Raw genomic sequence first — 26,871 nt, forward strand, 5'->3', positions numbered from 1 at the left:
TTATGGCTAATTTCCCCGATTTTGCAAGTATTACGAGGCAGAGGTAGGAGAGCTCAGATCTAGTCCTGGACCTAGAGCGTTCTCTACATTGCCGCACACGTCCAAAACCTTACTTTTATGCTTTCACACAAACAGGAACGTAGTTTGAGCACAGGTCTGTAATTTAGAACCCTCAGGACTGCAGGTTATAGGCGGAGACGACCTGCTATGAAGTGGCCTGGCTGCACGTGGATGCTGGTACAGTACGGGGTGACCCCAAGAAGGGTGGACTGAACTCATGGGTCTTCCCCGCCCCGCTCCCTCCCGGGGCTCAGTAGGGCGGGCAGACCGACGCCCGCTGCCCTAGGCCCGCGCCCCAGCCCCGCCACCTCCCTCCAGGTCCCAGCGCGCATCCTCCCGGAGTCCCTGCTCCGGGCTCCCGTGGTTGGTCCAGCGCTGCTCCCGCCCCTCCCGCGCGACGGGGGCGGGGCCTCGGATCCCCGGCTGGTGATTGGCCGAAGCATAGGCGCTCCCCTTTTCCGCCCCCTTCAGCGAGGTGAGAGGTCAGCCTAGCGCCGGCCGGCAGGGGCGACAATGGCGGGGCTGTGGGTGAGCTTGGGCTCGCTGGTCGCGGCGGGACAGCGTGGGCAGCGGTCGCCGCAGCAGCTGATGCGGAGCGCAGCGCTGTGGACCCTGCAGGTGAGGAGCGACGGCGGGGCTCCGGCGGGTCTGGGCTTCCCTGGGCTCCCAGCCCCGCTCCGCCCGGCGGTGGCCGGTGCGGCGGAAAGTGGCTCCCGCGACCCCCGCGGCCCCGATTCCTCGGCGGTCGGTCGGGGTGCTCATTCCCTCCCCCTTCAGATTCCGCGGGGGGGCCGGGCAGAGCCGGCGCCCTTGCTGCCGCGGGTACTCCGGGGTGGTGGAGGGCAGAGGGGCCGGGGAGCCGGCAGGCGTGCTTTCTGCTCGCTCTCCTGGGCGGCTGACAGATCTCTGGCTGCGTGCACCTTGCGTTTCCTGTGCACCCGATCCTTTGCCCTAAGGTGTCTTTTTAGTGGCCCGTACGGTTTCCATTTTCTCTCGCCTCTTTCCTGCTTGAAGGGACACTGTGGATTGCTGTTGAAGTAGAGTTAGGGTTGTAAGTTTATCGCAACTTTTAAAGTGTCACACGATGTCAAGATTACTTACTACCTTTTACGTTTGAGATGAAAGACTGTTTTAATTGCATTGCATCACCTCATACAGCACATGCATCCTGTGAATTTGTTTTTCTTTTCCATGGTAGTGGTCAGCCTGCCTTTGGTACTTTTCTAGAACGCATTTTAAACACATTTTTTTTTTTTTTTTTTTTGCCACTGTTCTGGAAATCCTAGGGATTTCATGGTAAGCAGCCTTGACTCATATGTCGGAGTGTTTGTGTGTGGCTGTCAACACGGAGTCTCATAATTTCTAAGCAGAGACTTCCCAACTTACTTTGTTAATGGGGTTTATTAAGTCACTTGAACAGATTCTTTAAAATGAAGGTTTTCCTGAAAACCACCTGCCACCTGTTTCAGCCTGCTTGTTAAACTTCTTTTAAAAGGCATTTTAAAAATGGACACATAACTTGATTTATTGTCATTGGAATTTAGGATGGGAAGACACTTTGGGGATGATCTGGTCCATCCTATTCTCTCATTGCTCAACCTGGGAGGAAATCCTGGTGAGCAGTGTGCGAGTTGGAGCTGTTCTTGACAATGGAAGTAAGCCTGCACTTGTATCAGCTTTGTGTCAAATTCAGAATCTCAAAGAACACAATGTTCTTTGTGTTGGCACACAATTTATTGTTTTGTAATTTTGTTTATGATCTTTTAATCTTTCTTGGCCCCATCAAGCAGTTACAAGACTGTTATGCATTTACATAGGAGGCAGCATGGTGTAATGGAAAAGTCTGGGCATTGGAGTCACATAGATCAAGTTTTGAATGGTATTAATGAGACATGTCACTTCGTTGGGCCTTAGCTTCTTCCTTTTAGCTACTCCCCTCCCCCCATAAATCTTTATTGAATACTATTTTGTTCTATCTCTAGGAGAAAACATACAGTTTCTGCTTTAATAGAAATTTTAGTCCATTAGGGAGAGACAAGTATAAAATGGTAGGGGAGAGGTCAGGGTAATATAAGAAAATAGAAGAGAGGGATTTGACCAAGTCAAGATATTGAAGTGTATATCCTAGATATTGTTATGATGTTTTACTTGAATTAATTTATTCAGTCCTCACAACAGCCATATAATCCCATATACAGATGAAGAAATTGAGGCACACAGTGTTATGCAATTTGCTAAAAACTACAGCACTAGTAAGTGTCAGAGTTAGAACTCCAGAACCTGTGCTCTTAATCATACTACTAGGGGCCCGGTGCACAAAATTTGTGCACAGCGGGGAGAAGGGGAGTCTCCTCAGCCGAGCCTGCCCCCTCTCACATACTGGGAGCCCTCAGGGGATGTCCTACTGATGGCTTAGGCCCGCTCTGCAGTCTGGCCTCCCTTTGTGAGAGACAACCAGGCTGATCAGGGAAAGGCACCAGCCCCATCACCCCGCTGCTGGAGCCACTGCCAGTCACCAAAGCCACCAAGGTGTTTTCATCAACACGACTCCAGTCCCTTCACCAAGAAAAAAATGACAACTCTCTTTAGGCATTTTCAAGATGTGTCTTTCATAGAATACGACATTTCTTTCTTTCTTTTTTCTTTTTTTTTTTATCCTCACCTGAGTATATGTTTCCATTGACTTTTAGAGAATGTGAAAGAGAAAGGGAAAGACTGAGAGAAACATCAAAGTGAGAGGAATACTTAGATTGCTTGCCTCCTTCATGAGCCCTGACCTGGGCCCCAGCCAGGGAGGAGCCTGCAACTTAGGTACATGCTCTTGATCAGAATCTAACCTGGACTCTTCGGTTGGCAGGTTATGACATTTCTTAGGCCTCCAGCAGCGGACCTTCGTTTTTTTTCCCCAGGAGTGTGGTGGAAAAGCCCTAGATCACCTTTTTGGATTCTTATACCCAAGTTACTAAGAATATTACCAGTGGCATACAGGGAGCTTAGCCAATGAGCGGTCAGAAAAGGTGTTTCCTCTGTAGTTCACACCTATCTCCTGTGATCTCCAGCTCCGCCCCTGCCAAGGCCTAAAGCCTCCAGCCCTTGGCAGGGGACCCCCAGCTGGCTTGATCGCCAAGCTTCGCCCTGGCCAAGGTCTCAAGCCTCTGTTTGAGGCTCGGGCCCTGGGCAGGGACCCCCAGCTGGTGCAATCGCCTATGTCCACCCATGGCCAAGGCCGCAAGCCTCTGGCAGAGGCTTGGGCTCTGGGCAGGGACCCCCAGCTGGCTCAGATCGCCCACTCCGCTCCCAGCCAATGCCGCAAGCTTCTGTTTGAGGCTCCGGCTCTGGGCAGGGACCCCCAGCTGTCTCCGACCCCAGGGCTCCACCTCCAGCCAAGGCTGCAAGCCTCTGGCTGAGGCTTGGGCCCTGGTCAGGGACCCCCAGCTGGCTCCAATCACTGCAGGGGACCCCAGGTGGTTCCAATGGCCCAGCTCCGCCCCCAGCCAATGCCGAAAGCCTTTGGCTGAGGCTTGGGCCCTGGGCAGGGACCCCCAGCTGGCTCTGTTTGCTTGCAGGGGTCCCCAGCTGGCTCTGATCACCTGTGGGGGACCCCCGCTGGCTCCAATATCCCAGTTCCAACCACAGCCGCTCTCCGAGGCTGCAGTCATCTTGGTTGGGTGTATTTGCATATTTGCTTTCTGATTGGCTGGTGGGCGTGGCTGGTGGGCGTGGCTTGTGAGTGTAGCAGAGTGATGATTTGCATATTACTGTTTTACTAGATAGGATACTGCCTAAGGTAAGGGAGTGTTTTCCTTTGGAAGTGAAAAGTGAAACAAATTTTGAAGGACAAAGTGGCTTTTCTAGGCAAAGATAGAAGACGTGAGTGTTATATGTGTGAGAACAGCATGTGCAAAGATCCTGTGGCCAGAGGGAATGACAAGGTAGAACTGGGAAAAAAACTCTGAGGCTTAGGTACAGAGAGTGGTTGGTGCTGGAGAGGTAGGAAAGAGCCAGACCATGTTGGGCCTTATAGACCAAACATTAGGTTTGGTCTTTATTTTATAGCAATGGGAAGCCATTCATGTAGGAGGTGGGAGGGATTACACTGCCGTATGTTAAATTGGAGAGGCTGAGAGGAAAGTTGTTACTGTGTTTACTGCTATATACTTGTTATATATTAACCGTATTATATCTAAGTTTTGATTTTTCTTATCCTGTTTCTTCTTTTCAGTGTGTTGGTAGAGACTGCATCTTGTCTGTTTCTGTGTTCTTAGCACAGTGCTTGACACAATAGGTGCTGCTGAATGTGTGACAATACCGACAGGAATAGAGAGTTACTTTTGCTAGTAAACAATTCCTCCTGGAGGTGGGAAGAACTCTGAAGTTCACTATCCCTTTAAGGCAGGGGTGAGGAATGTCCGAGGGCCCTATAGGGCCTGCCTGAAATAATTTGGTCTGGCCCTGCCAAGGCATTAGGGGTGAGTTAATTAAATATTTGACCAAATATAGCAGACTAATTTATTTTATTTTATTTTATTTTATTTTTTTCTTTATTGATTAAGGTATTACATATGTGTCCTTATCTCCCCATTGCCCGCTCCCCCCCCAGCCCCCCCCACTCATGCCCTCACCCCCCTGGTGTCTGTGTCCATTGGTTAGGCTTATATGCATGCTTACAAGTCGTTTGGTTGATCTCTCCCCTTACCCCCACCCTCCCCTACTTTCCCTCTGAGGTTTGACAGTCTGATTGATGTTTCTCTGTCTCTGGATCTGTTTTTATTCATCAGTTTATGTTGTTCATTATATTCCACAAATGAGTGAAATCATGTGATATTTATCTTTCTCTGACTGGCTTATTTCGCTAAGCATAATGCTCTCCAGTTCCATCCATAGCAGGCTAATTTTTAAGTTGATAATTTTGTATGGCCTGCAGATGTTGTTATAAATGTCCAAATGGCCCTTGCAGAAAAACGGTTTCCACCCCTGCTTTAGGGGTAGTTGAGCTGCTACTTAGTTTTGCTCCATGTTTCTCTTAGGTGAACTTGAAATGTTTGACTCTATATTTGAAGCAGAACCTTTTGAAGATTCTATTCTCCCATTTCTCCCTCTACCTCTGCAGGCCATTTGTTTGATTGGAAAGAAGACTACTAACTCTAAATTCTAGTCTAGAGAATTCTAACCATTCTTTTGGCCAGTTGGTAGGATTTGCTTGCTTTTAGGGTATATGTAGAGTTCACCTTTTAGTCTTATTTGTTTTGTGTATCAGCTTTTTAAACACATTCTATTTAAGTACCCAATGTTTCCTTTTGTCTACATTTTTTTTCCAGTGGCTCCAGGATGTTGGGTTTTGGTAATTGCTACAGTTTATTGAACTTTTATATGCCTTATATATTACCCCTTATCCATGTAGCACTAGGTAAAACATCCCAATTTTACAGAAGAGGAAAGAAAACTCAGCAGTTAAGTAACTTGCTCATGGACATAGTTGGCTGAGGTAGAATTTGAACCTTGGATGGTGTAATTCCAAACCTGGCTTTTGTCTCATATGAATGATGGTCTCATTATATGGTGAATTCTCAAAGCTTGAATGCTTAGGCTTTATGTTTCCTTAAAATCCATGATTCTTTGCCCCGCCCCTCCCCCTCCCCCCCCCATTCATGGAAAGGAATGTTTAAGCATATCTAAATGTTTTAGAATCGCCTGGAGGCAAATCTGTCCAACATGCTTATAGATGTCTGCCTAAGACTATTATAGAAACTAGTTTCTGGCACGATAAAATTCTTTTGGACATTTGTGTATTTATATATCAGCTTTTGGATTTTATTCTGTTCTTAAGAGGTTCAGAATGGAGGACTGACTTTAAAAAAAAATTACCTTTAGCCTGACCAGCGTGGCTTAGTGATTGAACATGGACCTATGAACCAGGAAGTCATGCATGGTTCGATTCCCGTCAGGGCACATGCCTGGGTTGCGGGTTCGATCCCCAGTGTGGGGTGTGCAGAAGGCAGCCAATCAATGATTCTTTCTCATCATTGATGTTTCTATCTCTCCCTTCCTCTCTGAAATCAATAAATATACTAGTACATATCAAATCAATGATGAGAGAGAATCATTGATTGGCTGCCTCATGCACGCCCCACACTGGGGATCGAACCCACAACCCAGGCATGGGCCCTTGGCAGGAATCAAACTCAGGACCCTTCAGTCCACCGTTCTATCCACTGAGCCAAACCGGGGAGGGCTCATCATTGATATTTTTATCTCTCTTTCCCTCTCCCTTCCTCTCTGAAATAAAAAGATATATTTTTAAGAAATAAAAAAATAAAAATTCATCTTTATTGTTGATAGTGTTACAGATGTCCCCCTTTTTTTTTTCCCCCATTGTCCCCCTCCACCTGGCACCCACCCCTCCCAGGCCTTCACCACACTAGTGTCTGTGTCCATGGGCTATGCATATACTATGCATATAAGTTTGTGGGTTAATGCTCCCTTCCTTCCTCCCCCGCTCTCTGCCTTCCCGAGGAGTGACTTTTAAAACTCTTTTCTAAATAAGGAGGAAAGATGAGGATGTTATTTAATGAAGAGAATGAAGGAAAATAAGTTGTTTAAATTATTCCTATTAAAAAGTGGCTAAAGGAGAGAACAGGGATGACAAAGGAAATTTGGGAAGAATCTTTTTGGTAGAAACATAGTATTTCATCTTTGGTACCAGGAGTTAGATGACTGCAAAATCAATATATTGAGTTGCTAGGAAGAAAAAGGGAAACCAGTGGCTGGCTTTTGGGTCAGTGATATGAGGTAAAAGTTGGAGTGGGAGTAAGTGAACTTTGAAGAATATAGTGGGTAAGTTATAGAGTCAGCACTTCTCTATCTGCGGGTTTTGCCACACATTCTGCCACAGAATCAACCAACTATGGATTGAAAATATTTGGGGGGAAAAATTCCAGAAAGTTTCAAAAAGCAGGATTTGAATTTGCCACCCTCTGAGCACTGTTATATGCTGAATCCACATGAATGAAGTGATACATAGGTATACTCTGTTGTAGCCTACTTGTATGTATATAAATTATATACATACACTGTGCCATTTTATATAAGGGACTTGAGCATCGGTGGTTTTTGGTATCAGCAGGGAATCCTGGATCCAATATCCCATGGATTCCAAGGGGTGACTATTTTATTGACTAAATAACTGTATTACTCTAAATTAGGATTTGAAAGAAGGTAGAAGAGACAATTGGATTTAGAGGAATGGTTTGAGAGAGGCAGTATAGTATTCATTCATTCACTTATCTATCTAGATATACAGTTTTCTATCCATTCAAAAAGTGTTTTTGGAGCATATACTAAGTGCCTGGCACTAAGGTACACACTGAGAAGATCAGGAGAAACTAAAACATATTGCTTCACTATGTTCCTGGTGTACAGAGGAATAAAATAAAGGAATAAAATAAAATCAAGGAATAAAAATAAAGATTGAAGGAAGAAATTGATAAGGTCTTTAGTCTTTAATGAAAATGATTTTAGTAACATGGAGGAATGTCATATGCAGAAATATTGTTTTACTTTGAAAATACTTTGAAGATACTCCAATAGTTGAAGCAGATATATACTTTTTGAGAAAATTAGGGTATTGTATGATTTTTAAAAAGTAGTTTATTTTTAATGTCTATTGATTTTTTTTTTAATTTGGAAAAAAAAAGACCATAAACGGTTCAATATAAAATGAAAATAAAAGTGGATTTCAAAAATGTTGGGAGATACGGATTTATAATTTTAGTCAGGAAAAGGAATACAGAATACATGAGACAATACCTGTGGTAGCTTAAAACAACACAAACTTATTCTTTCACAGTTGTGGAGGCTAAATGTCTGAGATCAAGGTATCCACAAGGCCATGCTCACTCTGAAGGCTCTAGTAAGGAATCCTTTCTTGCCTCTTTGAGCTTCTGTTGACGCCAGACATTCCTTGGCTCGAGACCATATCACTGTAATCTGTGTTCCTGTCCTCACATGGCCTTCTCTTCCTTTTCCCTCTGTGTCATCTCTTCTTTCTTTTATAAGGGCACTTAGCATTGGATTTAGGGCCAGGACAGAATCCAGGATGATCTCATCTCACGATCCTTAACTTAAATATATTTGCAAAAAATATATATATATTTTTCCCCCCCCAAAAGGTCAAATTTACAAGTTCTAGGACATGGACACATTATTCTGGGGGGGCCACCATTCAATCCCTACACCTACTATGTGCCAGACGCTGTTTAGTGCTGGGAATATAACAGTGAATGATTTTTGCCCTCATTGTGGTTATATTTGAGTAGAGAATACTGACAATATTCACATAAATAGATAAATTCAAGGAGTGGTAAGTACTCTGAAAGGAAAAAAAAAAGGATAATGGGATAAAGAGTGGTGTTGGTGTTGGAGGTGGTTACTTAAGGAAATAGGAGAGACATTTCTGAGCATATGGACAGGAAACTGACCCAGTTTGCTGTGTGATTATCTGGGGAACTAACATTCCAAGGGAAAGGCCAAGGCAAAAGCTCTGAGGTGGAACTACGTTTGGTATCTATATATATAAAAGGCTAAGTGACTGACCATTGTCCGACCGTCCGACTGACAGGCTGGTACATATGACACACACTGGCAACTTAAAAATAAATGACTCACGCATGTGCGATATTTGTCCTTGTCTGACACTGGACTCCCATTTAAATTAATTGGAAGACAATTTCCCATGATGCCAGCATTTGCGATGACTATTAACAAATCACAAGGACAAACTCTAGACAGAGTAGGAATATTCCTACCTGAACCCGTTTTCGGACATGGTCAGTTATATGCTGCTTTCTCTTGAGTTCAAAGAGCATGTGACATTAAAGTTGTAAATACTTCATCACAAGGGAAATTAGTCAAGCATTCTAAAAGTGTTTTTATTCTTAATGTGATATACAGGGAGATATTAGAATAAGTTTAATCAATTTATCAGTCATTGTTTTTATCAATGTTGTTTTTATAACATGTTTTTGTTGTTTTTATATCTTGTTTTTATATATTTTTTATTTCTTTTGAGTTTTTATTTTTATTTTGTTTTAAATTTTATTGTTCAGATTATTACAGTTGTTCCTCTTTTTTCCCCCCATAGCTCCCCTCCACCCGGTTCCCACCCTACCCCATGCCCTTACCCCCACCCCCCACTGTCCTCAACCATAATTATATGATTTTTGTCCAGTCTCTTCCCGCACCCCCCACACCCCTTTCCCCTTAAGGATTGTCAGTCCACTCCCTTTCTATGCCCCTGATTCCATTATATTAACCAGTTTATTCTGTTCATCAGATTTTTTATTCACTTGATTTTTAGATTCACTTGTTGATAGATATGTATTTGTTGTTCATAATTTTTATCTTTACCCTTTTCTTCTTCCTCTTCTTAAAGAATACCTTTCAGCATTTCATATAATACTGGTTTGGCGGTAATGAACTCCTTTAGCTTTTTCTTATCTGTGAAGCTCTTTATCTGACCTTCAATTCTGAATGACAGCTTTGCTGGGTAGAGTAATCTTGGTTATAGGTTCTTGCTATTCATCACTTTGAATATTTCTTGCCACTCCCTCTGGCCTGCATAGTTTCTGTTGAGAAATCAGCTGACAATCTTATGGGTGCTCCCTTGTAGGTAACTAACTGCTTTTCTCTTGCTGCTTTTAATATTCTCTCTTTGTCTTCTGCTCTTGGCATTTTAATTATGATGTGTCTTGGTGTGGTCCTCTTTGGATTCCTTTTGTTTGGGGTTCTCTGCGCTTCTTGGACTTGTAAGTCTATTTCTTTCACCAGGTAGGGGAAGTTTTCAGTCATTATTTCTTCAAATAGGTTTTCAGTATCTTGCTCTCTCTCTTCTTCTGGCACCTTCATAATTCGGATGTTGGTATGCTTGAAGTTGTCCCAGAGGCTCCTTACACTATCTTCATATTTTTGGATTCTTTTTTCTTTTTGCTTTTCTGGTTGGGTGATTTTTGCTTCTTTGTATTTCAAATCTTTGACTTGATACTGTGATCCTCTAGTCTGCTGTTGGATCTCTGTATATTATTTTTTATTTCAGTCAGTGTATGCTTAATTTCTAGTTGGTCCTTCTTCATATCCTTGAGGGTCTCACTAAATTTATCGGCCTTTTCTAGAAAATTCTTGAAAAACCTTATAACCGTGGTTTTGAACTCTATATCCAGTAGTTTGCTTTCCTCCATTTCTTTCATTTGTCTCCGCATTTTGGCTGCTTCCCTGAGTTGATAGAGTGGCCTTGTGTGCTAGGTGTCCTATGAGGTCCAGCTGTGAAGCAATGCAAGCTGCTGCGGGGCCTTGGGCCTTCTTTTGGATGTTCTGGGTCTCTCTGACTCAGCTGCAGTTTGTAAGGTAAGTTTAGAATTCAAAGGACCAGGCCATTCATATGCAAAAGCCTCTGCGCACAGCTTGGATGGGACGGAGTCTCAGGGCGGAGCAAACAGCAATGGCTTCCCGTCAGCCCTGCCCTCAGTGTCCCTTGGTAGTCTCTGCAAGCACCTCAGAGAAAGCTGCCCTTGAGTTCCTCCCACTGCCAGACAGTCCAGTTTCTCCCCGTATGAGTGTGGGTCCCAGAGTCTCATCCGGAACTGGAGTTCAGAGCAGTCGGGAGCTTGTGTCTCCCTGTGGATTGAAAAAGCCAGCCGCATACTCACTTGCCAGCCCTCTCCGCGCGTGCGCCTCCATACCTCTCGACTTTACTTCCGCAGCTCCTCTGAATCTCAGTGTGCTTTTTTCTTCCCTTCTAGTTGTAGAATTTCCACTCAGCCAGCCTTCCTGTGGTTCTGGATAATGTCCGTTTTGTCTTTTAGTTGTAGTTTTGAAGTGGTTGTGCGCGGCAGCAAGTTCAGGTGTTTACCTATGCTGCCATCTTGGTTTCTCTGTTTTTGTTGTTTTTATGTCATGTCTTTGTTGTTGTTATATCATGTTATTGTTTATTAATCAATTTATATATTACTAGAGGCCCAGTGCATGAATTTGTGCATGGGTGGGGTCCGGCTGGCCGGGAGGCGGGGCCGCAGGTGGTTGGTCAGCTGGCCCTGCCCCTGATTGGGGTGTTAGGGGCCAATTGGGGGTGGGGCCAGCCTGGAGGAGGGACTGCGGGAGGGCTCCAGGGCATGTCCAGCCTGTCAGCTCAGTCCCTATAGGCTGTACCCCAGCAGCAAGCTAACCTACTGGTCAGAGTGTCTGCCCCCTGGTGGTCAGTGCAGATCATAGCAAGCAGTTGAGTGGCCTTAGCATATAATTAGCATATTATGCTTTGATTGGTTGACCGGACCACCAAACGACTGGACACTTAGCATATTAAGCTTTTATTATATAGGATTTTTGTATATATTTTACTAATTTTATTTCATCTCTGACACTTCTATTATAGAGAAAGGGCGAATAGTGATATTAAAATATTTCTTATAATTAATTTCCTTTCAATGTGCACAAATCCGTGCATTGGGCCACTAGTAATTGCATAAAAGGATGAATATGGCTAGTATGGTTGGAGTGAAGGGAATGGGGGGTGGGGCGGAATGCTAGAAGATGGGATAAGTGGGACAGTCATGTAGGGACTTGTAGTAGAAATTTATCCTAATGGAATCCATTAGAGGGTGTTAAACAAATTGGATTTACATTTGGAAAGACCACTCTAGTTGAGGGGGATGGAGGTTTGAGGAGTGGAAGCAGGGAGCCAGTCCGGAGGCTGTCAGAGAAGTTCAAACTAGAGATGATGGCAGTTTGCACGAGGGTGGTATGGTAGCACTGGAGTTGGTGAGGACTGGTCAGATTTGGTGTATATTTTGGAACTACAGCCAATATTACTTGCTGTTGGATTAGAAGGGAGATACAAGGAAAGAGAGGAACCAAGGACTCTTGAAAAGAAGACACAAAAGGTCACATATTTTAGGAATTCATTTGTATGAAATGTCCAGAATAGACAGATCTCTAGAGACAGAAAATAGATTAGTGGTTGCCAGGGGCTGTGGGGTAGGGTGATGGGAGAGACTGATAATAACTAAGGGGTTTCTTTTTGGGGTGATGAAAAATGTTCTGCAATTAGAAAGTGGTGATGGTTCCACAACCTTGTGAATATACTAAAAACCACTGGCCGAAGCCAGTTTGGCTCAGTGGATGGAGCGTCGGTCTGCGGACTGAGGGGTCCCAGGTTTCATTCTGGTCGGGGGCATGTACGTTGGTTGCGGCCACATCCTCGGTGGAGGGTGTGCAGGAGGCAGCTGGTCGATGTTTCTCTCTCATCGATGTTTCTAGCTCTCTATTCCCTCTCCCTTCCTCTCTGTAAAAAATCAATAAAAATATATCTAAAAAAAACCACCTGTTGTATAAAAAAAAAAAAAAATAAAATAAAAACCACTGAATTGTATATTTAAACAAAAACGAGTTTTATGGTATGTGAGTTATATCTCAATTAACAAAAAAAGATTGATTTTTAATCATTGACCTATATCTTTGAATATGGTAGTGTTATAGAGATCTAGATGGCTGAAACTTAGGAGGGAAGGTCAAGATATAACAGTTACATTACAATACTTTGATTGAATTTACAAAATACAGAGGGGTGGGTTCACCTTATTTGTCATTTGAGGAATATGGGAAAAGAGAAGGAGCCAGAAACCTTCTCAAAATGGCAAAGGAGAAGGGAAGCTAAGTTCACATTTAATCATCAAATCACCTTCAGATGCTTCTCATTTTTCCAGCTGAGTGAAGTTAAGTAACTTGCCCACGGTCACACCACAATTTAAGTGGTAACGCAGGATTTAAAATCAGATCTCACTTCAACACCTTCATTATATCATGTTAGCAAACTTAGTAAAAAAGAGAAAGTGCAAATTTACATGTTTTGGGTACAAAAAACTAGTTTGATAGTACTAATGGAAAAGAGGGAAGCAGTAGGCTATAAAGCTGTCCCAGACTTATAGTTAAGAACATTTGTTCATCAGGATAAACAAACCTTGTCCTATCAATCCAATAAATACCTTCTCTGTTACTCATTTTACAAAAATACAGTGATATTTCCAATCTCATTAATTGCTATTAATTTGGAACTTTGTGAAGCTGTAGTTATATATAAATAGTTCTATGGAGGTGGGATGGGTAAGTTTCCTAGAAGCAGAGCCTAAAAAGGGATTTTGTGCAGGTGGTGTTCGAGAGAAGAGTGAAGAGAGCAGGGGAAAATATGCTAAGCAAGGAAGGGGCCCAGCTGGAGACTAGCTTCCCTCTCATGTCTCATCCGCAGGGGAACTCTGGAGCAGCAGTTCTCCAAGCACAGGACTTCTGCCAGCTGCAATAGCATTACCTGGAAACTTCTCAGAAATGCTGATTTTCCAGCAGGACCCCAAGCCTGCCAGTTAGACCAAGCCTGCCAGGTGGACCCCAGCAATCTGTTTTATAAGCCCTCCAGGTGATGCTCATGACCAGTAAAGTTTGAGAAGCACTGTTCTAGCTCAGCATGTCAAACAGATTCGTGCCTGCGTGGGGTCCCTCAGCCTGGCTGGCAATTGGGGCCGATGGGGGAGCGGGGGATGGGGAAGGGGCGCCGGCTGGGGAAAGGGACCGTGGGAGGTTGGCCCCAGCAGCAAGCTAACCAACGGCCGGTTCCTTGAGGAATCGAGCTCCTTCCTCCCTCCTGTCTGAGTCCCGGGTGCGGGTGAACCAGATTTGGGGCTGACAGGGCCCCAGCAGCAAGGTCTGGGTCAGTAAGTGTCATAGCTACTGGCAGTTTATTCCGGTTGTTCGGTCGTAATGGTCACTTAGGCTTTTTTTTTTTTTTTAATATATTTTATTGATATTTTACAGAGAGGAAGGGAGAGGGATAGAGAGTTAGAAACATCGATGAGAGAGAGACATCGATCAGCTGCCTCCTGCACACCTCCCACTGGGGATATGCCCGCAACCAAGGTACATGACCGGAATCGAACCCGGGACCCCTCAGTCCGCAGGCCGACGCTCTATCCACTGAGCCAAACCGGTTTTGGCAGGCTTTTATATATATTATTTAACCCAATGTATTAAAATTATTTCAATATGGAAATATAAAGAACTCAGTAGGTCTTTTACTTTTTTTGGTATTAAGTCTTCAAGTCTGATATGTATATTACTCTTGGAGCACCTCAATTTGGGACTGGCGCATTTCAAGTGCTCTGTAGCCACACGTGCCTAGTGTCTGCCACATAGGACAGCCAGCTGTGAAGCACAGATTGCATTACCCAATTGGTCCTATGTTGAGGTGAGGGCGGTCGGCCTTTGGAATTTAGTGTTAATCAGTCATTGGCTGTGAGAGTGGGGGCTTGATGAGAACTCCTGTTTGGACGAAGCAAATAGGTCAGACTTGGGAGTAGGTGTGAGCCATGAGTAGTTCATTATCCACCTGATGGGGCCCCTGTGCTGAGTGGTGAAGAGGCTCTGGATGGGCACCAATGACATCCACTGTAGGCGGGGTGGGAGGAAGGGTCTGGTACGGGAGCCATGATGATGAAGTTTTATAGTTACTTGGTGCTTTAGCTTACTATGGAGGCACAGCCCAAGAATCTTGAGATTAGATCCCCTCTCTCAAATATCAGGTGTTCAGCCTTGCTTTTAACAGGTCTTTGGCAGATAGTTGAAGACTGGAATGGCCAGTGAGGTCCCGAATATTACCACTAAATATGTAATCAATGTTAGTTTGAAAGAAAAAGCTGTGCCTAAGTGAAAAAGCCTGACTTCCATTAGCGTTTTCAGAGGGAGTTCCTTTGAAGGTCATTCCAGGTCTGTTAATGCTGAAATACGCAGCTTCCCAGCTCCGTGTCATGAAACATGGCAGAGAGTACACAAACCAATGTGTACTTTTACCTTGGTAAGATTTGTTGATCATATATTTGAGGATAGTTTCTTTTTTGAAGCAGAATGCATCCTGGTAAAGAATTCACAGAATTGTTTTAGTATTCACTTGAATACCACTGTAGGTATGTTAAGAACAACAGTAGTTTTGTACAGAACTAGTGTTTAAATTGTTCTTTGAGATAATTGCTACTGAATTTACCAGTTTGAACTGTCACTTGAGGTCATGTCTACAATGTGAAAGTAGGTGCTGTCTTAGTTTAGAAAAGGATATTTTCATTTCCCTGTTTGTAAGGGCTGGAAGGCATGCATCCAGTTTGTCTAAAAGCTGTACATTCTCCCTCCCCTTTTTTGGTTAACAGTTATTGTATGCTTACTGTGATATATGCAAAACTGCTAGACAGTTTATGCATTCTCATTTAATTCTTAAAGTAGCCTATATCCTACGTAAGTACTGTTATTATGCCCAGTTTATAGATGAGGACATTTCCTTTCTACTTAATAAATGTCAGAGCCAACATTCAAACCCAGGTCAGAATCTGTCTGAGACTAGACAAGAGCTCTTAATTACTGTATTATTATTTTAATGCTAACTCCCAAATGATCTGGTATAATTTAAGAAAGAAAGACATTTTTCTTGCATAATTGGATTTAGTTTTTGTGTAATACCTTATATTTCCTTGGTGCTTTACAGTTTATAAAGGCTCCTTTGATCCTTTTAACAACTCCATAGAAAAGCAGGGGAGGTGTCATCACCTACGTTTTATTTATTTTTATTTTTATTTATTTATTTTTTACAAAGAGGAAGGGAGAGGGATAGAGAGTCAGAAACATCCATGAGAGAGAAACATCGATCAGCTGCCCTCCTGCACACTCCCTACTGGGTATGTGCCTGCAACCAAGGTACATACCCTTGACCGGAATCGAACCTGGGACCCTTGAGTCCACAGGCCGGTGCTCTATCCACTGAGCCAAACCGGTCAGGGCATCACCTACGTTTTATAGGTTGGAGGCTAGAGAAATGATTTGCTCCATGTTGCATAGCTATAAAGCAGTGGAGCAAAGAGTTGACCCAGGTCTTGTGACTTTGAAGGTCATGCTAACTTCCCATGTGTGAGCAGGCATTTCCTTTCTAAGTGTGGAAAATACAGGAAATATTTATTCTCGAAGAAGAGAACCAATGCATTATGCTATGGGGAAGTAATTTTGCACATGCTGACCTTTCTCCTTTTGGCTGTGATAAGCTAAATAGTCTTTATAAATAAATGGAGTTCATTAAAGTTTTTCCTCGAACTCCTGTTGCTAGGAAGTATTTAAAAAAATTTTGGACTGGGCTTGAAGCCAGTTTATTCTATGCTTAACAAAAACAATAAACATTAAAATTCTGTGTATAAGTCCAAATTAGCAGATTGCTGCTAACTTGTTCCATGTATTAAAAAATTGTAGTTCTACAAAATTGTCTGAATTTTTGCCTATGTCCTTTAAAACCTTGAATTTCCATGAAACTCCACCAGGAGTAAACAGGAACAAAGATAACTTTTATGGGGCCGTCTACAAACCAGTTCAGACTCAATATGGGAAAGGCCTAAACACTTTTCTCCATAGTAGTTGGTCTGCTGTTATAGTTTTGTCTGCTTGTATTATTTCTATTTCTAGTTACTTGGCTAATGAGGGGCATTCATGTTTTTTAAAATTTGGGGCTACTTTATCACAAATTCACATGTGTACAGTTATATGTCTTCTTTTTTGATAATGGTGGTAAAATATAGTCTGTTAGATTTTCAGGGCTGAGTATTTTTAAATACTAATAAAAAGATGACAAAAGACCAGTTTTGAGCACTTAAGTATAATGCTATGTCTTCTACATTTTGGACAGGTGTAGTGTATAATAGAGTTGATTTAGTTTTAAGAGTTTTGTGGTACAGATGTTTTATGTTATTGGTAGTTTCCTGAAAGTAAAGATAATATACATTGAGTCAGCCAACCCAAACATTTCTTAGAGCTTGGCCACTTAGACATTTCTGGATTGTTCTGGGATAGAAACTGTCTCCAGTTAGGCCAAATTTAGCTTAGTCCATTCTTCATGAGTTTGTCTAATGAGACAGAGTTCTGAAGTTTTTATCCTAGAGATCTAATGTGTAATGCATATTTATTAGAGTCTATGTACAGTCGGCCCTGGAACAACATGAACTGTGTGGGTTCACTTATGCGCAGATTCTTTTTTTTAAATTTCAATAAACCTTTATTGTTCAGATTATTACAATTGTTCCTCTTTTTTCCTCCCATAGCTCCCCTCCACCTGGTTCCCACCCCGCCCTCTGCTCTTATCCCCCGCTTCTGTCTTCATCCATAGGTGTACGATTTTTGTCCAGTCTCTTCCCGCACCCCATATACCCCTTTTCCCCTGAGAATGGTCAGTCCACTCACTTTCTATGCCCCTGATTCTATTATATTCACCAGTTTATTCTGTTCATCAGATTTTTTATTCACTTGATTTTTAGATTCACTTGTTGATAGATATGTATTTGTTGTTCATCATTTTTATCTTTACCCTTTTCTTCTTCTTCCTCTTCTTAAAGAATACCTTTCAGCATTTCATATAATTCTTGTTTGGCGGTGATGAACTCCTTTAGCTTTTTCTTATCTGTGAAGCTCTTTATCTGACCTTCAATTCTGAATGACAGCTTTGCTGGGTAGAGTAATCTTGGTTATAGGTTCTTGCTATTCATCACTTTGAATATTTCTTGCCACTCCCTTCTGGCCTGCATAGTTTCTGTTGAGAAATCAGCTGACAGTCTTATGGGTGCTCCCTTGTAGGTAACTAACTGCTTTTCTCTTGCTGCTTTTAATATTCTCTCTTTGTCTTCTGCTCTTGGCATTTTAATTATGATGTGTCTTGGTGTGGTACTCTTTGGATTCCTTTTGTTTGGGGTTCTCTGCACTTCCTGGACTTGTAAGTCTATTTCTTTCACCAGGTAGGGGAAGTTTTCAGTCATTATTTCTTCAAATAGGTTTTCAGTATCTTGCTCTCTCTCTTCTTCTGGCACCCCCATAATTCTGATGTTGGTACGCTTGAAGTTGTCCCAGAGGCTCCTTACACTATCTTCATATTTTTGGATTCTTTTTTCTTTATGCTTTTCCGGTTGGGTGATTTTTGCTTCTTTGTATTTCAAATCTTTGACTTGATACTGTGATCCTCTAGTCTGCTGTTGGATCTCTGTATATTATTTTTTATTTCAGTCAGTGTATGCTTAATTTCTAGTTGGTCCTTCTTCATATCCTCAAGGGTCTCACTACATTTATCGTCTTTTTCTAGAAAATTCTTGAAAAACCTTATAACCGTGGTTTTGAACTCTATATCCAGTCATTTGCTTTCCTCCATTTCTTTCATTTGTGACCTGTTTCTTTGTCTCCGCATTTTGGCTGTGTCCCTGAGTTGATAGAGTGGCTTTGTGTGCTAGGTGTCCTGTAGGGCCCAGTGGCTCAGCCTCCCCAGTTACCTGAGGTGGACACTCTTGGTGCACCCCTTTGTGGGCTGTGTGCACAGTCTTGTTGTAGTTAAGCCTTGATTGTTGTTGGTATCACTGGGAGAAATTGACCTCCAGGCCAATTGGCTATGAAGATCAGCTGTGTCTACGATGGGAGAACTTCTGTGCTGGAGACACCCTTATCAGGCAAGACTTGCTTCAGTGGGGCTTTGGTGCTCACTGAGTCTGCCCCCTGAGTGTGTCCCTTATGGATCTGAGGAGTTGTAATCTGAACGGTCCTACTCTGACCCCTGCGTACACTGGTTCTTGGATCTCCAAGGAGGTGCTAATTTAACTTCTGCCTGAGGCCACCCAGCAGGAGCTATGGAGAGATCTACAGATTCCTCTTCTTTGTTTGGGTTTTGGAGGTGCCCAGATGAGGCCCAGCTGTGAAGCAATGCAAGCTGCTGCGGGACCTTGGGCCTTCTTTTGGATGTTCTGGGTCTTTCTGACTCAGCTGCAGTTTGTTAGGTAAGTTTAGTTTTCTTTTTTTTTTTAAAATATATTTTATTGATTTTATTACAGAGAGGAAGAGAGAGGGATAGAGAGTTAGAAACATCGATGAGAGAGAAACATCGATCAGCTGCCTCTTGCACACCCCCTACTGGGGATGTGCCCGCAACCAAGGTACATGCCCTTGACCGGAATCAAACCTGGGACCTTTCAGTCCGCAGGCCGAGGCTCTATCCACTGAGCCAAACCGGTTTCGGCGTAAGTTTAGTTTTCAAAGGACCAGGCCATTCTTATGCAAAAGCCTCTGCGCACAGCTGGGGTGGGGTGGAGTCTCAGGGTGGAACAAACAGCAATGGCTTCCTGTCAGCCCTGCCCTAAGAGTCCCCCCCAGATCTTAGTGTCCCGCGGCAATCGCTGCAAGCACCTCTGAGAGAAAGCTGCCCTCGAGTTCCACCCGCTGCCAGACAGTCCAATTTCTCCCCGTATGAGTGTGGGTCCCAGAGTCTCACCCAGAACTGGAGTTCAGAGCAGTCGGGAGCTTGTGTCTCCCTGCGGATTGAAAAAGCCAGCCACGTACTCAGTTGCCTGCCTTTTCTGCACTTGCGCGCGCCTCCGTACCCCTGCCTTTACTTCCACAGCTCCTCTGAGTCTCAGTGTGCTTTTCTCTTTCCTTCTAGTTGTAGAATTTCCACTGAGCCAGCCTTCCTGTGGTTCTGGATGATGTCCGTTTTGTCTTTTAGTTGTAGTTTTGCAGTGGTTGTGCGAGGCAGCAGTTCTGGTGTTTACCTATGCCGCCATCTTGGTTTCCGTCACGCAGATTATTTTCATTTTTTAATATATTTCTTTATTGATTTCAGAGAGGAAGGGAGAAGGAGAGAGAGATAGAAACATCAATGATGAGAGAGAATCATTGATCAGCTGCTTCCTGTATGCCCCCCATTGGGGACTGAGCCCGCAACCCAGGCATGTGCCCTTGGCCGGAATCGAACCTGGGACCCTTCAGTCCGCAGGCTGACGCTCTATCCATTGAGCCAAGCTGGCTAGGGCTGGCACAGATTATTTTCAATAAACACAGTCAGCCCTTCGTATGGGGGTTTCAAATCCTCGGATTCAACCAAATGCATATTGGATTCAGTATTTTTTAAAAAAAATATTTTATTGATTTTTTACAGAGAGGAAGGGAGAGGGATAGAGGGTTAGAAACATCAATGAGAGAGAATCATCGATCAGCTGCCTCCTGCTCGCCCCCTACTGGGGATGTGCCTGCAACCAAGGCAAATGCCCTTGACTGGAATCGAACCTGGGATTTTTCAGTCTGCAGGCTGAAACTCTATGCACTGAGCCAAACTGGTTAGGGCTTTTTTTTTTTTTTTTTTTTTTTAATAATCCTCACCCGAGGAAATTTTTCCATTGATTTTTAGGGAGAGTGGAAGAGAGAGGGAAAGACAGAGAGAAATATCAATGTGAGAGAAACACATCAATTGGTTGCCTCTTGCACACTCCCCGACCAGGGCCCGGGCCCGGGCCAGGGAGGAGCCTGCAACCAAGGTACGTGCCCTTGACCAGATTTGAACCCGGGACTCTTTGGTCCAAAGGCCAATGCTCTATCTACTGAGCCAAACCAGCTAGGGCTTGGAGTCAGTATTTTTGCATTCCCAACTACAGATGGAAAATATCTGAGGTTGGTTGAATCCATTGATGTGAAGCACAGACTGTAGAATGAAAAGTTAAATGCGTATTTTGACTGCACAGGGGGTGGGCATCCCTAATCTCTGCCCCCAGTTATTCAAGGGTCACCTGTAATTAGCATTATTTCTACCAAGTAGCTCTGCATGTTTGCTTGTTAGTTATTCTCAGGGTAGTTGAGCAGTAAGTGAGATCTGCATCAACATCTTCGTGGACCAAATGTTGAGTTTGGAGTAACTGCATATCCTTCAATTGTCAAAAGCTTGTACATGTTAGATACCTCCGTACTAAGCTTTCGTTTTTTGAATAAGAGTGGCTTAGGTTAGTAAGTGACCTTAGAGAAAAGTAACCTAATCTTACATTTCTTAAGAGAGCAGAGGGGTTAAAAAAGTGGTTTGCTCAAATTGTAGAGCTAGGATGAGAACTGAGGTTCCTTCACTTCCTCTCCCGGAGTTCTTTCCCAGGTGGTACGCTGCTTTTCCAGGTGTTCCCTTCCCAGAAGTAAAAACATCACTGTTTATTTTCACTCTCCAAAGCTAATTAAAATACCTAAATTTTCTATCCCAGATTGCATTTTGTCTCTGGAAGACTCACATTTGATTTTTGCCACCAGGAATCAGTTACATCCTTTATTTGGTAGAGATTAAAGACACATAAGATTTTTGCCTTTTGTAAAAGGATATAGAAACATGTTCCTGCAACAGACCATTATAGACCTTACAGTATTAGGGAGTTCCACTTTATAAAATTGATAGAAAGCTGGTATGCTATTTACGTTCTTGTGCAAATATCCTAGTGCTACCTTGCAGCAGAATAAATATGAGAAATTCCCAGGTAGCTTTTGCTTCTCATTCCTCAATTTGTTTTTTGCATTGGCTGAGGTTATAAGCATAGGACATGATTTTTAAGAGAAGGAATATCTTTTATCCTATTAAATGTAATGTAAGAGAAAAGTTACTACGTTATAGCTCTTCTGCTGAAGGCAGTGGGAGACTGCATTTTTATTTGAACACAGGGAGTGGTGAGACCCTCTTGGCAAATTATTATTATTTTTTTCACCCCAAATCATGTCTTTGCATAAACATTAGTGTTATGATGGGAGGTGCCACTTTTTTATTATCTCAAAATAAAAAGCTTCACAATGCTTTTAACAGGCCTATGCTTAAATCTTGTAACCATTATAGCCTAGACTTGTGACTTCGGAAAAATTAAAATTTGCCTCCCTCGTCCTCTTCTCCTTCCCCTCCCCTCCCCCTTCTCTCCCCCTTCTACCCCTCTAAAATATAAATATTTTTGAAGCCCATTCAAATTGCTGTAATTTATTTCACCTTTTTTGTAGAATGTTCCACACCATTCAAGACAGCACTTAATGGCGACCCGTAGTCTCTGTTCAGCGGGATATGATTCTAATGAAAAAGTAAGTATTCAAAAAATGTTTTCAACAGGTTAAGTTGTAATGGTTTTACTTTCTTGTTTCCACACTGTGTTCAGTGGACTGATTAAATTTTATTAATGCTGTATAATGATTTCTTGCTCTAACATCATAGGTTTTATGGGTGTTCAATCTTTGTTCCTTTTTACATTGTGAGCCACAGCCCGAGTCTTTCATTTTGTATTTATGCCAACAATTGAATAAATTTACAATGTGTTTCCCTTGTTTTCAGCAGAATAACTAATATAATGTGAGGTTTTTTGTTTTGTTTTTTTCCTCTTAAAGACTGGGCAGTTGAGAGATTTTAAACTATTGATTCTTAAAAATTTACTTTATATTTAAGATTTGTTTTGATTGAAGGCAATTATATATATTGTAAATTTTTAGACAAGGTAATTCGAGTTAAAATCCTGATATAATGTTTGAGGTGGGTAATAGGAGAGATAAAGGGACTGGAAGTGGTGATTAGAGATAAAACATGATTTAGTGTGACAATAGAGGCATCAAAGAGGGCAGAAGAAGAGTTTTGGTTAAGAAGAGATGGTTCAAGTTGAATGTCATGAAAGTAGAACTGATATGAATGGTTATTTGACAATTAAATAGCCTTGATGTCTTCTAAATCATCTGTTGAAGCATGGAAAACTACTGAGGAGATCTAGAGGTTTGGGGAGAGTAAGGGTCTACATTATTACAGTTCAATAGAAATATAATGTGGACAAAGTTGCAGGGCATATGTAGTTTTAAATTTTCTAATAGCCACGTTAAGAAAATAAATGTAAACAGGTGAGATTAATGTATTTTCACTCAAGTGTCTAAAATGTTATTTTACATATAATCGATAAAAAAAAGTATCAGTGAGATACTTTGCATTTTTTTTTTTTTTGTGTACCAAGACTTCTAAAGCCAGTGTATAATCTACACTTCTGGCACATCTCAATTTGATTAGCCACATTTGAAGTGCTTAGTAACCTCATGTGGCTAGTGGTTACTTTATTGAATGGCATAGGTCCAGATGAATTAGCTTTGATAAGCTCCCTATTATGAAATCTATAGATTAGTAGGGAAAAAACCCATTTCAGCATAGACAGTATGCCTTGGGTGCAGGTATGTATGTACATTTCTGCACACCTGTTGCATTCCCATCTAAAGGTAATGGCTGTCCTAATTAGGAACACTGTAGGAGTGCTTAGATAGCATTTATTCAAGAGGCCACATTCCAGAGGGGAGGGAAATACAAGTGATTCAGCCATCTTTCTCTCTATAAACACGCATAGCCTTCCTCATTAGGTAATCATGTTAGAAATGGGCCCACATTGAAGAAATTAGTGGTATAATATAATTAGCTAATATATTATAGATATTGAGCCCTTGAATTGGAAGAGTAACCATCTAGTTGGCCTTTCATTCTTGACCTTTAAGGATAGAACCTGTGCTTGATGAAATGGTCCTGTGTTCAGTCACTGGGTTGGAGAATTCTTGATGGCTCTGAGTCTGACAATATGGTTAGCCAAATCAGAATATTGATGCATTTGCCTCATGTGAAGTTTTCATGCAGGCTGTTGGAGCATTATAAAGTGCAAGAACTTGAGACTTCCCTGAGCTTATCCATATTCCCAGAGCTTATCCAGGAAATGTGCTCATTCCCTGAGCACATTTTAAGATTGTTTATATGTCTGTTGGTAAGTGTCTATATGTGTGGCAGACTTTGTTTTGATACTTACTAGTAGTTTTGCTACAACCTCATAGTGAGGGTTACAAGAATAGCTAAAATGCCTACCGTATTGGTGGCCATTGATAATTACTAAAAATAAATGAATGCATTTGTATAATGATCTTGGTTTAGAACATTTAAAGAGGGCCCGCCCCCTTCTCTTGGGATCCACTAAGCAGGTCCCTATTTTGTTGTAAATGTCTGAAATCAGATCTGCTGTCTGCTATCTTTGCCTTCTCCTTTGCTGTGCCAATGAGAGGGAAACATTGATATGAGAGAGAAATTTCGATCTGTTGCTTTTTGTACATGGGGATCGAACTGACAACCCTTTGATGTCCAACCAACTGAGCCACTCCAGCCTGGCTGGTAATACATAAACTGATTCTCATTTGAACTTGCCTTTGACTATTTTCTTACTCCACATTTTATCAGAGACTCACATCAAGTCAAAATTAAACCAGGTGAAATTTAATCATTACTAAAAAGATTATTTTTTGACTTGAGTTTAACAAGTCAGTTTGTCTCATGTATGTTCATGAGAATAGGGAAGATTTAACTTAATAGCAATTTGCTAGAAAAAGATCAGGAGGTTTCAGTAGGCCTTAAATTAGTGGAGCCAGTATTGCACTATGGTATGCCTGCCATAACAAATGCGATCTTTGGCATTAATAATACAATGTTTAAAGCTTGCGCCATAATACTCTGATCATATCACATTGTGGTGTGTTTTTGACACGAATATCTGGAGGTGAACTCGTGCTTTACTACTAGTTAAACTGTGACTTAGGCAAGTGCTTTGGCCAAATCAAGTCTCAGTTGTTTTTGTTTGTTTGTTTTTTTCTTTTCATTTGTAAAAATGGGGATTTTATCAGAACTGACCTCCTAGGACTATTATGAGGATTAAATGAGATAGTGCACAAAAAGGATATGTCATAGTACCCGGCATATAGAATGCATGTGCCCTAAATGTCAGCTGCTTAATATTATTCTTTTTTTTTTTTTTTTTTTCTTTTTTTATTTTTATTTTTATTTTTTTTAATTTAATGAATCTTTATTGTTTAGATTACAATTGTTTCTCCTTTTTCCCCACATATCTCCCCACCACCCAGTTCCTACCCCCCCTCTTCCCTTTCCTTCCCCCCCCCCCCGCTGTCCTTATCCATAGGTGTATGATTTTTGTCCAGTCTCTTCCCATACTCTCCACACAGACACCCCTTTCCCCCTGAGAATTATCAATCCACTCCCATTCTATGCCTCTGATTCTATTAAGTTCACCAGTTTATTCTGTTCCTCAGATTTTGAATTCACTTGACGTTTAGATTCACTTGTTGATATATATGTATTTGTTGTTCATAATTTTTATCTTTCTTCTTCTTTTTCCTCTTTTTAAAGAATGCCTTTCAGCATTTCATATAATGCTGGTTTGGTGGTGATGAACTCCTTTAGCTTTTTCTTATCTGTGAAGCTCTTTATCTGCCCTTCAATTCTGAATGATAACTTTGCTGGGTAGAGTAGTCTTGGTTGTAGGTTCCTGCTATTCATCACTTTGAATATTTCTTGCCACTCCCGTCTGGCCTGCATGGTTTCTGTTGAGAAATTAGCTGATAATCGTATGGGAGCTCCCTTGTAGGTAACTAACTGTTTTTCTCTTGCTGCTTGTAAGATTCTCTCTTTGTCTTTTGCTCTTGGCATTTTAATTATGATGTGTCTTGGTGTGGTCCTCTTTGGATCCCTTTTGTTTGGGGTTCTGTGCGCTTCCTGGACTCGTAAGTCTATTTCTTTCATCAGGTGGGGGAAGTTTTCGTTCATTATTTCTTCAAATAGGTTTTCAGCATCTTGCTCTCTCTCTTCTTCTGGTACCCCCATAATTCTGATGTTGGTTCGCTTGAAGTTGTCCCAGAGACTTCTTACACTATCTTCAACTTTCTGAATTCTCTTCACTTCATGCTTCTCTGGAGGAGTGTCCTTGGCCTCTTTGTATTCCAAATCTTTGAGTTGATTCTTGCAATCCTCTAGTCTGCTTTTGGGTCTCTGTATAATATTTTTTATCTCAGTCAGTGTATGTTTAATTTCTAGTTGGTCCTTTTTCATATCCTCAAGGGTCTCATTGAATTTATCGGCCTTTTCCATGAAATTCTTGAAAAACCTTATAACAGTGGTTTTGAACTCTATGTCCAGTCGCTTATTCTCCTCCATTTCTTTGGTTTGTGATCTGTTTCCTTGCCTTCTCATATTCTCTGCTTCCCTGAGTTGGTAGGGTAGTTTTGTCTACTAGGTGTCCTATTGGTTCAACGAGTCAGCCTCCCAGTTACCTAAGGTGGACACTCTTGGTGTACCCTTGTGTACTGTGTGTTCCCCAGCAGGAGCTACAGCAAGGGCTAGTTTTCTCCTCCTTTGCTTGGGCGGTTTTGGAGCAGTCTGGAGCTGTAGTTGGTTAAGCTGCCACAAAACAAGCCATTTATATGCAAAAGCCGCTGAGTGGAGCCTGGGCGGGTTTGTAGAATGTGCGGGGCGGGGCCTCAGGGCGGAGCCTCAGGGCTGGGCGGGGTCTCAGGGCGTCACTAGGCTGGGGCGTGGCCAACGGCAATGGCTGCCGTCAGCCGTCTCTGCCTTTCCACGTTTCCAAGTCCCTGCGCCCCTCGCTCCAGCGCAGTAAACAATGATTGCTGGGCGCACCACTGCAAAAAAGTCACTCTCACTTTCCGACCCGATGGCCGAGAGTCCAGCTTCTCCCCGTAGGCGTCTGGGTCCCCGAGTGTCCCCAGAAACTGGATTTCAGAGTGATCGGGAGCTTGTCTCCCTGCGGGTTGAAGAAAAGCCGCGCACCCAGCCGCCCGCCGGCCCGATTCGCGTGCCTCCGTACCTCAGCTTTTCAGCGATTGTGCTCCTTTCTCTTCTCAGCTGTAAATCTTCCACTCAGCCAGCTTTCCCGTGGTTCTGGGTGGTAGACGTTTTTGTCTTTTAGTTGTGTTTTTGAAATTGTTGTGTGAGGCAGCAGATTAGTTGTTTAACTCTGCCGCCATCTTGGTTCCCCTAATATTATTCTTAACAACTTAATTTTGTACATTTGGAAACTGAGGCTCAAAATTCACAAATAGTAAGTGTAAGCTTGGTGTAAACTCAATCCTGTT

The 26,871-nt window shown here is 42.4% G+C and overlaps 1 protein-coding gene across 5 annotated transcripts in view; it reads left to right on the forward strand.

Moving 5' to 3' along the window:
• The first annotated feature begins 509 nt into the window (after positions 1-509).
• The window catches only part of PCCA (propionyl-CoA carboxylase subunit alpha), a 381,582-nt gene continuing 355,220 nt past the window's right edge, over positions 510-26,871 (forward strand). For 3 of the 5 annotated variants that reach the window (XM_054719911.1, XM_054719917.1, XM_054719915.1), the window contains exons 1-2: positions 510-678; positions 21,937-22,014. In XM_054719911.1, coding sequence (XP_054575886.1) covers positions 574-678; positions 21,937-22,014 — 183 coding nt within the window. In that variant the 5' untranslated portion in view covers positions 510-573. Of the gene's footprint in view, positions 679-13,296; positions 13,517-18,826; positions 18,930-21,936; positions 22,015-26,871 lie in introns of those variants that run through there. The other 2 variants (XM_054719912.1, XM_054719913.1) reach the window with 2 other exon arrangements.

The sequence above is a fragment of the Eptesicus fuscus genome, chromosome 8 (assembly GCF_027574615.1).
Source record: "Eptesicus fuscus isolate TK198812 chromosome 8, DD_ASM_mEF_20220401, whole genome shotgun sequence".
Classification (NCBI taxonomy): Eukaryota; Metazoa; Chordata; class Mammalia; order Chiroptera; family Vespertilionidae; genus Eptesicus; species Eptesicus fuscus.